The sequence below is a fragment of the Urocampus carinirostris genome, chromosome 20 (genome assembly GCF_059441175.1).
Source record: "Urocampus carinirostris isolate Australia breed hairy pipefish chromosome 20, RoL_Ucar_1.0, whole genome shotgun sequence".
NCBI classification, from domain to species: Eukaryota; Metazoa; Chordata; class Actinopteri; order Syngnathiformes; family Syngnathidae; genus Urocampus; species Urocampus carinirostris.
In genome coordinates this window covers 27,050,647-27,063,097 of record NC_142368.1, presented here as the reverse complement: position 1 = coordinate 27,063,097, position 12,451 = coordinate 27,050,647, and the positions used below count along the sequence as shown (strand labels likewise).

General features: G+C 41.3%; 1 protein-coding gene across 4 annotated transcripts in view; it reads left to right on the top strand.

Moving 5' to 3' along the window:
* rngtt (RNA guanylyltransferase and 5'-phosphatase) overlaps positions 1-12,451 on the top strand; it is a 232,015-nt gene that overhangs the window by 215,684 nt on the left and 3,880 nt on the right. For all 4 annotated transcript variants that reach the window (XR_015848263.1, XM_088324944.1, XM_088324943.1 and 1 more), the window contains exon 15: positions 6,955-7,078. Coding sequence is in view for 3 of the 4 variants with exons in the window: in XM_088324944.1 (XP_088181070.1) it covers positions 6,955-7,078 (124 nt within the window). In the remaining variant the exon portion in view is untranslated. The remainder of the gene's footprint in view (positions 1-6,954; positions 7,079-12,451) is intronic.

Here is a 12,451-nt window from a genome sequence, read left to right as displayed (position 1 = left end):
TTTGAAGAGAGTGGGAAATGGATGGGTCGGGTCACCTGCAATCCTGGTGGGTTTGTGGGTTAGGTGGGAGTCCAGGAGTGGTGTCAGGGGGGCACCAATGACTTTTTTCCCTGTTCTCACAATGCGCTAACTAAATCAACTGAAAATAAAATTACAAATATGTGCATACAAAAGCTTAAGACAAGCTCAAGCGATACCTCCAGTTTATGTGCATTTATAGATGAAGTGGACTTGCCAACACTCACCACGCCTGCTATTAAGTCTGCTTAATTTGTACATCTGAAGCGGCACTTGAAGGAACTTGGCTTGGAGGCCTGTGTTTTCGATCTTCCTCCCTCACTCTGCTTATTGCTTCCCGTGTGATTTTTGCGGCGCCCCCGCTGTTAGCCCAGATGCCCTACACTCCAGGAAGGACCAAGCCTCGTGTACAAATTGTCGGCTCTTGCCAAACGCTGCAACGTTTTTGGCTGTTTTTGCTGCGTCTGACCTTTGAAGGATGCCAGCGTCCGCTATGAACCTGGACAACACGCTGTTCTGTCGTCTTTGTCCACTAAAGTATGTGATGTTGGTTGTTATTGGTTACCATGGAATTAATGAGACATTTTGACTTGGAGTCAACAATAGTTTCTAATTACACTTTTGAAGCCACATTGTGTCTTACATCACCGATCATGATTTTCCAAAGGAGAAAAGGATTCCTGCGTTTTCCAGGGTTATATAGTTACCTGTAGTAAAATTCTTGATTAATTGAAGTCACATGTGTCAAACTCAAGGCCCGTGGGCCAGATTAGGCCTGCCATCTCATTTTGTGTGGCCCCCTAGAGCAGGGGTCTGGAACGGGAAACAGCCAAAATAGCAAAATATTCGACTTTTATAGGGGAGAGAGAGCCATACCATATATTTTAAAACAAAATTCACTAAACCCGCTCTACAGACAAGCGCATTTTATATCTCCATTTGACGTTAGAAGATTTGATAAAATGAAAAAACAATAATGCCAGAGCCTGTGTCCCAACAAAGATACCGCCTTAAACTTGTATCCATCCCTCAGTTACTTAAGATCATTGAGGCTCATTTTGACCTTTTTTCGTAAATAATGGTTTTAAAACAATTTTTTTGTAAATTTCACAAAAAACTGCAAACAAAAAGTTTATGGATTTAATTCCTTACATTGCAGTGGGCAATTCTATTCTATGTTGTAAGAGAAAGGGGAGCGTGTTGTGTTGATAGCTCCGCCCACCCCCTACTGCTCACCCCATCAAATTATTCTGTGTGTTTGGCTAGCGTTTGTGGGTAATTACAGTTTGTTGTGTTGGTTTTTATCATAAATTGTCTTAACAGGAAACATTCATTTTTTAATGAGCTTCCATAAAAGGATTCTTGAGCTTACCAATATTGGAACACTGCAGTGGAATTTGCACAAGTTGCATTTTGTCACTGAGCCATATGAAAAGAGCCTTATGTAGCTCGCGAGCCATAGGTTCCCGCCCCCTGCACTAGAGTTATAACGCTTTGAATTTATCTATTAATAATAATAATAATAATTTCCTTTGTATTGTCATTCTTTGTAACAATGTACACAGAACGAAATGTCGATACACCTGACCCATTGTAGCGAGCCGATGCAGCCGCAGCCAACAGAGGGCGCCGCCATTTAAATACCAAAAAGGAAATTAGAACTGTGCTTTGACCAAAAAATAAAGTTTACATACACAATTAACAGCATTTTTATGGGTGCTTGAAATCTTTGAAAATGCTTGAAATATAAAGTTGGGTTATCAATGATTGAAAAGTGCCTAAACTTTAAAGGATTTGTAAATGATTGAAATTGTTGCCCTCCTTTACAACAATTTTGCTTGAAATTACACCGACACTTTTTTCTGGTGGCTTCACTTTGCCATTGCATTTCTCGTGATTAACGGCAGCTGACATTAGTTTGTATGGAATTGTCCTTTGAAGCATCATCGCCTCAAATGGGTCACACCCAAAAGGACAGGTGCATACTACACCTAAACAGGGCACTATAAAATGTGTTTTAGTGCGTGGATTATGTATTAATTATGGACATGTATTATAGGCCATGCAAAGAGGTATCGTAGTGTTTGCCAGTTGTACAGTATATTGTAATGGGAAGAACTTCCTGCAACTGAAAATGTAAGCTAAATATTACCGTTATTTTTACACCTATATAGGATGACATCCGTCTCAATAATATTTATACACATGTTTTTCAAATCCACAAATCTATTCTCAATTTACTTGAGATCTAAAATCATTTGTCCTGATAAATACACACGCAAGATCAAAGTATATAAATCGCAAATATATTTGTGCATCTGCAAAATCCATGATTTGTCCTGGATGTCTTTTACGTGTACTGGACAATTGGCTTTGAAACTTCTTAAAAAGTGCTAGAAATTGGCAGTAGCTCAGCAGGTAAAGTGCTTGCATTGAAGATGGTGCCAGCGCGCACGGACGCAGAGGCTCACAGCTCTTCAGTTAATTTTCTATTCTATGTTGATAATATTATTCGTGATTACAAACCTAACCTGATTGGTCTGTGTGAAACTTGGTTGAGACGGGATGAGTTTTTACCGTTAAATGGGGCTTCTCCTCAAGACTACGTGAGCTGTCATATAGCACGCTCTTTGAAGAAGGGTGGCGGTGTTGCGCTCATTTCGGAAAAAATACTCAAAATTACTCCCCGTACCTCTAATAATTATAAGGCGTTCAAGGCTCTTGTTATGCGGTCCTCTTTAATGTCAATTTATGTAGTAACTATTTACCACGCACCCGGACCATACAAAGTTTTCTTAGATTAATTTTCTGAACTGCTGTCTGACCTAGTAACTTATGCAGACAAAAAATAATAATGGGGGACTTTAACATTCACTCAGTTCACCTACTGTTGCGTTTCAGTCTTTAATTTATACATTTGGTTTAACAACTGGTTAATTTGCCGACTCATAAAGATGGAAATACGCTAGACTTGGTTCTGACTCGAGAAGTTTCAACGTCAGACGTGACAGTGCTACCGTGTACTACCGTTATTTCTGATAATTATTTAGTTACATTTGAGGTGCTAGCTAGATGTTTTATTAAAAAAAAAACTGAAGGATTTAGTGGACGCAATGTAAGCACTGGCATAGTTTCTAAGCTCTCTGATCTTCTTTCAGGAGTAGTTGCGTCGTTTCCTTTATATAACAGCTCTATTGACTCACTCATGAATGAGTTTAATGCTACCCTGGCTAGTGTCCTGGATTCAGTAGTGCCCATACGGCTTAAATCAAGACCTAAAAGACGCACGCCTTCGTTTACTGATGAAACTAGATCGCTTATACAAGAATGCAGGAAATCTGAAAGAAAATGGTGCGCTACCAAGCTTGAGGTTTTCCGTCAAACCTGGTGTGACAACTTGTTAAAGTATAAAGCAGCCCTTGCCTCTGCAAAATGAGCCTATTTTTCGAAGGCGATTGCGGCACAAAAGAATAACCACAAAATCCTTTTCAACATTGTAGCATCGCTAACAAGGCAACAGATTATCCCAGAAAGTTCTACCCATTCAGCCCATGACTTTTTGGTCTTCTTTAATAAGAAGATTCAACGCATACGGAAAGAAATTTCTAAAGACACTGTTAATAAATCACATATTAAGGGGCTGAAACGCTAGGTCTACTAGTGATCCCTAGAGCCAAGAAGAGTTCCGCAGGTCCGAGAGCGTTCTCCATCCGGGCACCAGTGCTGTGGAATGCTCTTCCCCCTGAGATCCAATCTGCAACCTCAGTGGAAATGTTTAAATCTAAGCTTAAAACACACTTCTACTCTACAGCATATGAATAACCTATATTTTTTGTTGACAATATCTGTGTATTATTTATTATTGCAACATCCATTGCAGCCTGGTCATCCTGGAAGGGGGAATACCACATGTGCGGTCCCTTCTCAAGGTTTCTTCATTTTCCTCATGTCGAGGTTTTTGAGTTTTCCTTGCCCTCATGTAGGTTTTAGATCAGGGGATGGTGTAATAATAGTCTGTAAAATTAGTCTGTGGTTTGCAATAACCTGTGCAGTCCTCTTATTGATTAAGGGCTATACAAATAAAAATGACTTGACTCACTTTGGAATCAAGAGGTTGCAGGTTTAATTCCCACCTCCTCTGTGTTATATTTTGAAGTGTCCTTGGGTAGGACATTGAATCCCTAATGGCCCCTATAAGCAGGTAGTTGCATTGCATGGCTGATGCTGCTATTGGTATCTGAGTGTGTGTGAATGGGTAAGTGCACAGCACATTGTAAAGCGCTTTTGGAGGTCTTCACTGACTTGAAATATAAATAAATGCAGAACATTTACATATGTTAAATGTACTTATATGATCAAAGGAGGATTTTTTAACTTTGTGTTGTTCTGTAAGGGAATGATAAGCTTGTCAAAGGGATGAGACACGACAGCTGCACGGACGCTGCATGTTCTGGTTTCAGAAGGATGAAATGGATCAGAATGTGAGCAATGCCATTAAAGCTGTTGCGATTGTAGCCTGAAGCTGCTCCATTACAGGAAAAGACTAATTAAAAGAAATTTAGGTCCTCATCCTCTGTGTTCTCCTGAATGTACTGAGTAGATGTCCCTGGCATGGCTATGGGTTTGAGTTCTGCTCAGCTGGTCGAGCAGATCCCATCTCGCCTTCACACAAAGGCTTCGTGTAGCCAGGCAACAGACTGGATGTTGTCTTCATGCGTCGGAGTGTTTGACCTTCATGGGCGCGGGGGCGGTGGTGGGGAGGAACAGATGCCTTCATGGAGGTGGACAACTTTGTCATCGGAGATGCGAATGTGACAATAATGCTACTTGCAGGGCCGAAACGTCCAAGATTGATACTTTATGCAAGGTTGTTGTGATTAATGTTCCCTCTAAACTGCGCGTGTGCACAATTGCACACTGGCCAGACCTCAGCGGAAAATGGAAAATCTATCCTGCATTATTAAAATTAGGGCTTGAAACTGCGGAGTTAGATTCAGCCAGGATTACAGTACTTGCAGGAAAAGACAACGCGGGTTTCCTCTGCGGTGTTTTTAGCGCAAGATTTTTAAGTCAATGTCAACACGGGTTTGAGTAGACGAAAGTAAGCGTGCATGTAAGCTCAAGCTCTTGCGCCCGGACTGGAGAGAAGGGAGGGGGACTAGAGAGGCGGTGGGGGGGAATGGAGGGTATCGCTTTTCTTAAAAAATATATATATTATTATCACTGTTATTTCTTATCACTAAGACGTTAAAATATCGAGACAAGTGTAGTTTACCTTAATTATTGTCTGCACAGTTTAACTACGTAGCTTCGTGACCTTTCTTACCTCTGTGACCCCGTCAATATTGTCATGCAAGTTTCCCAGTTGTTTTAGAAAAGAGGTTCTTTGGGCTTGGCTCACTAAAAAGAGACTGCTCTTTTGGCTCCCAAAGGGCTCTTCATATTGTTTTTGTTGCTTACATCCCAATATTACCAATGACCATGTTACATAATGCACAAAATGACTTAAAAGGGGAACAATAAAGCAGGAATAATGGGAAAATAGACAAAAATGAATAAAGAAACAAAATGAAAAAATAATTTTAAAAAACAAAGGAAAACAAGAGAAACCAAAACAAATAAACGGGAAAAAGCAGGAAAAAAACTAAAGTATTAAAAAAAAGTTAAAAGCTTGGGAAAAGAGAAAAGGAAGTAGGAAATAAATTTAAAAATAAATCTAGTGAACAAAAGAAGAAAAAAAGTAAGACAAAAGAATAAAAATAATTTTAAAAATGTTAAAAAATAAAGAAGAGGGGGAAAAGGGGGAAAACGTTTTTGGGGTCGCTCTTTTGTTGCATTCAAATAATTTGCAAATGTCAATCTTTTTTGTAAGCTTTTCCATTGTTTTTAACACTGAATGCCTAATTTAAGAGTTCAATTTTGGCAGCAGCTGTGTTCACTTTTTGTTAGAGGCAGAATTTAGCTAGGATATTGGGGTAAATAGACTCAGTTTAATTGCAAAAGAATCTCAATGACCCATCACTGCTAAGCTGTTTTCAGAACAGGTCAACAGGCACCTTAACTGTCCCTAGAAGGCACCATGTTGGGACCCCTGCCCTAGCAGGAAACCTTATTTTTTCATCAAGAAATTAAAGTTCTCTATAATAAGTGGCAGCATGGCGGCTGGGTGATTAGCGCGCAGCCCCACGGTGCAGAGGTTTAGGGTTCAAGTCCAGCTACCGCAGCCTCCACATGTGGAGTTTGCAATGTCTCCCTCTACCTGCATGGGTTCCTCCGGGCTCTCCGGTTTCCTCCCACATTCCCCAAATCATGCATGTCAGTTTAATTGGCCGGTCCAAATTGTCCCTAGGTGTGAATGAGCGAGTGAGTTGTCTGTCTTTGTCTGCCCTGCGAGTGGCTGGCAACCAGTTCAGGGTGTCCCCTGCCCATTGCCTGAAGATAGCTGGGATGGGCTCCAGCACTTCCGCGACCCTACTGAGGATAAGGGGTGCAAATAATGGATGGATGGATGGATGGATATCACAATAAGTGTCCCTTCAGACCTATAAAGCAGTGATAATAACTTTAGTTTTTTGAAACCCTAACCATGTAATGAATACTGTGTTATTTTCCTCAAATTCCAAATAAAAGGTTAAACTGTCACATTTTTAATATCACTAGTGCGAGCCGCACTCTGCTTTCACTCATTTTCTCAGTGAAACAGCGGTCGCCCCAGCCAATATGATCCGTAACGCTAATGGGTGTTTAATGTGTTTTCAACATCACGGTCATCGCAGTTAGCAAATTATATTTGATGCGTTGTCCTCCAAGCCAGCTGGATCTCAATCTTGCGCTGTGCAACAAGCAAGCATAATGTGCGATCATAATGACAATATTCCCAGTTTGTCCTCCCTGACCCGCTTAAAAATTAAATTCTGGCATCTGTCGTCCATGCAGGCCACGAAAGAGCTTAAACTGTACGACAACAAGATCATCGAGTGCACCTTTGCCAATGACAGCTGGGTGTTTATGAGGCAGCGCATCGACAAAAGCTTCCCAAACTCCTATGACACAGCCATGGGTGAGTAGTCTTCCTGTCTTAAACCCGAAAAGTACGTTTCTAGTTCACAGTGGGACCTCGCTACTTCGCGGTTCGACGTTCGCGGCTTCAGAGCTTCGCGGTCTGTAACGGTTTAAAAAAAATAATAATAATAATTTTCGCAAATTTTCACTTTTTGCGGGTTTTTTCGGCGGAACGTCAGCGGACGCGGGATAAGGCGTCCGGCTGGATGGGAGGGAGAAGGGGAGTCGGCGGAGGTCACTCCCGGGCCGCGCGACGGAGCAAGTTCGGCGGACGCGGCGTCACCCTTATAAGGATAAGCGGTGCAGATAATGAGATGAGATGAGATTTATTTATTTATTTATTTATTTATTTTATTTTTTTTGAAGGGTCGTCGCTACGTCACAGATTTTAACTTTTTGCGGGTGGTTTTGTTCCCCATTAAGCGGGTCTAAAAAAATAATAATTTAAAAAAACAAAAAAAAAACTTTTTTTTTTTTTTAAGGTGCACCGCTATTTCGTGGATTTTCACTTATCGCGGGTGGTTTTGGTCCCCATTAACCGCGATAACCGAGGTCTTACTGTACTGAGTGTTTAGAATGTTTACACCTCCTTTTTCCATGGGAAGCCGGCGCCCCCTTTTGACAAGCGCTATTTAAATTACCGCAACCCCGTGACTGCGATAAAGTGGGAGCAACTTTCCACAATAGTATCTCACAGGCATCCACATATGACAACGGAGCAACCACAGGCAATAAATGACACAGATGGGCCATAATATGTAATGCATTTTGTAAAGCATTTATGGTCACTAACCATTTAAAAAAACACTTGAATACTTTGAACATTACTTTTGATTGTCAAAGGGGCGATGAATTGGGGTACTGATTGTTCATGTATGATTTGGGTCTCTGGCTCCCGGAATTGCTTGACCATTTACCACACAGGCCCATAAAACGCCTAGTCATGGTAAAAATATTGTTGACTATACGGACGCTGCTTTACTTACGAACCGGACGATCGTTTGTAAGTTGAATTTGTTCGTAAGTTGCTTCAGTGCTATATTTTGTATGGAATGGGTGTTTAAGATTTGTATAAGTAACCGGTATTGTTTTGTACTTAAAAATAAACATTTAATAAAGTAATATGCTCTGTAAAGATAAATAGAGGTTTAACATACTTTTGGAAGATGGGCTTCAAGAGTTAGGCGCCTTCCTCCTCCGTGGTAAAAAGTGGCCGAAAAAAATCGACCCAACCATTTTCTCAACCGCATCGAGCTTTCTTATTCCACTTTCATTTCAAATGAAACAGCTCACCTCTTCTTTACACTTTAAACCAACCATATTGAATGGATGCACGAGATATTAAAAAATAAAAACGTCAAATTTCTTAGTGCGCTTGAGATACAGTACAGTATACCTAGTATGTTTACACACGAATTAGGAAGAAGAGCGGATTTCTTCTTTCGGGTGGATGCTGGGTGACCTCTCACAGCGCCACCACACGCCACTAGAGGCAGAAGAAAGCAATACAGTAATGTCCTGTACTCAGAAAAAGGTCCACACAATACAAAATCTAACTTACAGCAATGTCCGAATATTTTTCAGCATCCTGGAAAAAAAGGGTCGTATCTACCGTTTTTCGTAAAAATATTGTAAAACAATCGGTTGAAGCCACAGCAAATGCATTTAAAGAATGACTCGATGGAGGAGATAAGAAAGCAAGTTTTATCGGGCTGTCCAGTGCACTTTTATCTGAAGAGGAGAGTGATAGCGTCGCAATTCTGCCCACTTTCACCATATTATCAGCAGGGCCCGTGGAACAATCACTTATCTTTGACAACTTTTGATATCTTTGTCCACCTTTTCACTAGAACGCCTTTTTCTGCATATAGCTGTTTTTTTAAACGAATCATCCAGCAATGTATTTTTGTTCTTGTATTTGCATATCTTTCTAATGATGATTTTTTTTTTAAATTTTCTTTAACACTGCCTTTTGCAATTAACAGTCTTAAGAACTAGCTTGTTTTTATGAATCTTAACCCCTTAACAATCCTGTAAAATTTATAAAATCCCAATCCAAGTACTTCAGGTAAATTGAAAGCTGTTCTTTTACCGTTTGGAGAAACTGACAGTTTTGGTCCCTTTTAAAATGTAACACTCTGATGTATTGTCCCATACTGAAATAATCACTGCAAGTACTACTAACATTGAGTAGTCTAAGTTGGAACACACATAAAAAGTTTTTATTATCGCCTCAATATTTTTTTGCAATCATATGCCTGCAGAAGAGTGTAGCATGGGCATCTTAGCTGAAAATGAGCTGGAACATTAACATGTACCCTTACCTGGTCCCAGGTCAAATTTGATAACAACCTGAAAAAGTATCTATCTATCTATCTATCTATCTATCTATCTATCTATCTATCTATCTATCTATCTATCTATCTATCTATCTATCTATCTATCTATCTATCTATCTATCTATCTATCTATCTATCTATCTATCTATCTATCTATCTATCTATCTATCTATCTATCTATCTATCTAACTTGGTCATATCCCTCAAGAGGGGTGACCGACAGCAAAACACACACATACAAAAATAAAGAAAATAAAAGGGAAATAAATAGCACAAAAAAACCACACAAACATTTTTGGACCATGGGAAACCCAATTGCCCAAACACCCAAAAAAGTTAGGCACCTCGGCACCCAAGTTGGTCATGCTTTCGCCCCTCCAGATGAAACGGGACACCAGAAAGCGGCCATGTCACTCGGGTCAGGGTGACACAACACACTCTTTTGTTCAACAGCAGGGCCCGACAGCTTTCTCTTGTTTACCCCTGCCGCATCATACGGGTGCCCAGCCCATCCTTAAGAACGCGTCCACAATCCCACTATCCTTTCACAACACCTCTCCACTCCTTTCTATCACCAACAAGAAAAACTAAACATTGTATTTGACACATTTTTCTAAAGGTATGACATTTTTTTTTAAAGTGCGTGAAAATTAGGCCAACACGCCTGCTCTGGTCGCTTGTCATTATGGTGTTTTCATGTAAAGCGTCACAGGCCTCTACTAGTCATACCCAAGAGGACATCTCTGTTTAGAAAAACGGCTCATTTGGCCCACAAATAATATATTATCAATAAGGATAAAGATTATGCACTTAATTGTTTAGTAATAAGTAAATTGAAATGTTTTGAAGGGGATCCCTGAAAAGGACTTTAAATATAAATTAAAATATTCCCAGATCTAGGCTACAGCGGCATTGTACGATGTCGAAAGGAATGGCCACCCTTGCCTCTGAAGCCTAGGAGGCTGGGGTTTGCACCCGCTCCTCCTTAGATTTCGCAGCAGCCAAGGCCAAAACACAGTCGAAACACGCTCCGAGGGAGTACTCCTGACACCTGGGGCAAAGCCTCCAGGACCCCCATCGCCGGGAAGAGAGAAACCGGGCCGATACCGCGTAGCAGCGGTGCTCAGGTGTCCGGGCTCTCGGTTGAATCTGAGGCGGTCCATCCGGGTGGGCGCGTGGAACCTCTCTTTGTGACGGCTCCTGCGTACCTCTCTTACCTCTGAACTGGCCCGGCTGGGTGTTGCTGTCACTGCCCTCTACGAGGTTAGGAGGCCGTACTCCAGTGAGATCGGTGGTGGCTACACCTACTAATGGTCTGGCTGGGAAGACGGTCGCCATACAGAGGCGGTGGCAGTTGCCCGAGGGCTGGTCCCCCAGGTTCGGGAGATGTCACCGGTCGGTGAGCGTACTATGCGACTGAGACTTGCCCACTCCGTGGGGAATGTCTCTATCATCGCAGTGTATGCTCCGACTGGGGTGAGTGATGACTCCCTGAAATAAGCGTTCTACACCAAACTCCAATCGGATGTGGATGCAGTTCCTAGAGGCAATTCCCTTATTGTCCTGGGAGACTTCAATGCAACCACTGGCACTTCCAGAGCTGGATACAAATCTTGTGTTGGTCCTCACGGTCCCGAAAAGTGCGACCAGAGCTCGTCAATGCTGCTCGACTGCGTCGAGCCATGGCTTGAGGACTGCTGGGTCGGGGTTCCAAAGACCGGATACTATACCCTGGCCTTGGTATTCCTGACGTTGCTCATGAGTATGCTGGCGATCTTACAGAAACATTGGCGGGAGCTGCTCACTCTGATGACCCGCAACTGAAGGGGAACTCCCTCAAAACATGCGTTTTGGATGCTGCTCATTAGTGCAATCCAAGCCTCCCTAGGAAATCTTGGTATTGCATCTCCATGGAAACTGTTGAAAGCATAGAGGAGTGTCACAGAGCTAGACTCAGTGGCGAGACTGAGCTGTGCAGGGAGCTGAGGCATAGGGCCATTCGTGCTACGTGCAGCGACCAAGAGAGGAGGGTTAGTGGCCTTCAAACTGGCAACTCGCATCTAGCCTACTTAGCTATACTGTTCTCCGGGACCGCCTGACAAGTATTCACTGCTGGCTTTTTTTCATTTTTATACAAAATAAACAACATTCTAAAAAGAAGCTAGCTGCCTCTTGTTTTACAATGAAAAACACACCTTATTGCAGTGTTCATTTTACCTCTGAAAAGTGATGGGTCCCTGGGACTCGCATGCTAAAAAATCTATGGGTCCCAACAGAGATCTATGGGTCCCCAAAATGTATTGTTATCGGGGTTGAAATTGTAAATCGGCGACAAATATATAAATAAATATATAAATCTATATATTCATTCAGTTGTAATCATCAGTTAATTGGTAATACAAAGCAGTTATCACTTCATATTTTTCAGTTCACAAAAATATTGTACATTATACAAAATAATATTGCTGAAATATTAGCCTATATATTCATGCAGTTTTAATCACTTCAGATTTTTCAGTTCATATATTCTTCTTGGTTTGCTGTCCCGCCACAGTTGTAATGCCTTTTCAATGTCCAATTGCAGCAACGGAATTTTCATAGCTAATTTGTGGTTTTTATGTCGTTGTGCCGATCCAAGGTGCTTTTCTGAAAGTTTGTATTGCGAAATGATTTATGCAATCCAGTTGTTTTTTTTGTCACGCTGGGTGCACGCATTACAGAACATGTAGCCTCCATTATCATCCTCCTCTTAGCGTAACCAGGAATATTTTGCATTTTGGCAGAAAAGTCCTTTTCTCTTTAGGAGTATTCTTTTGTTTATTATCTTTCGTCGAATCGTTCGCTTTAAAACACGTGTTTTCCTTGCCATCGCGGTCTTTTTTTTCTCCGCTGTTTGGAGAAACTGTTTTTTCGTGCCGGAATTATTGCCGTTGTTATCACTTTCTGTATTATGTTTCGACTTATTATCGACACTGAAGAAGTTACCAATTTTTTTTTTTTGATTTGCACCTAATACCAACTGTTTTTTCGGA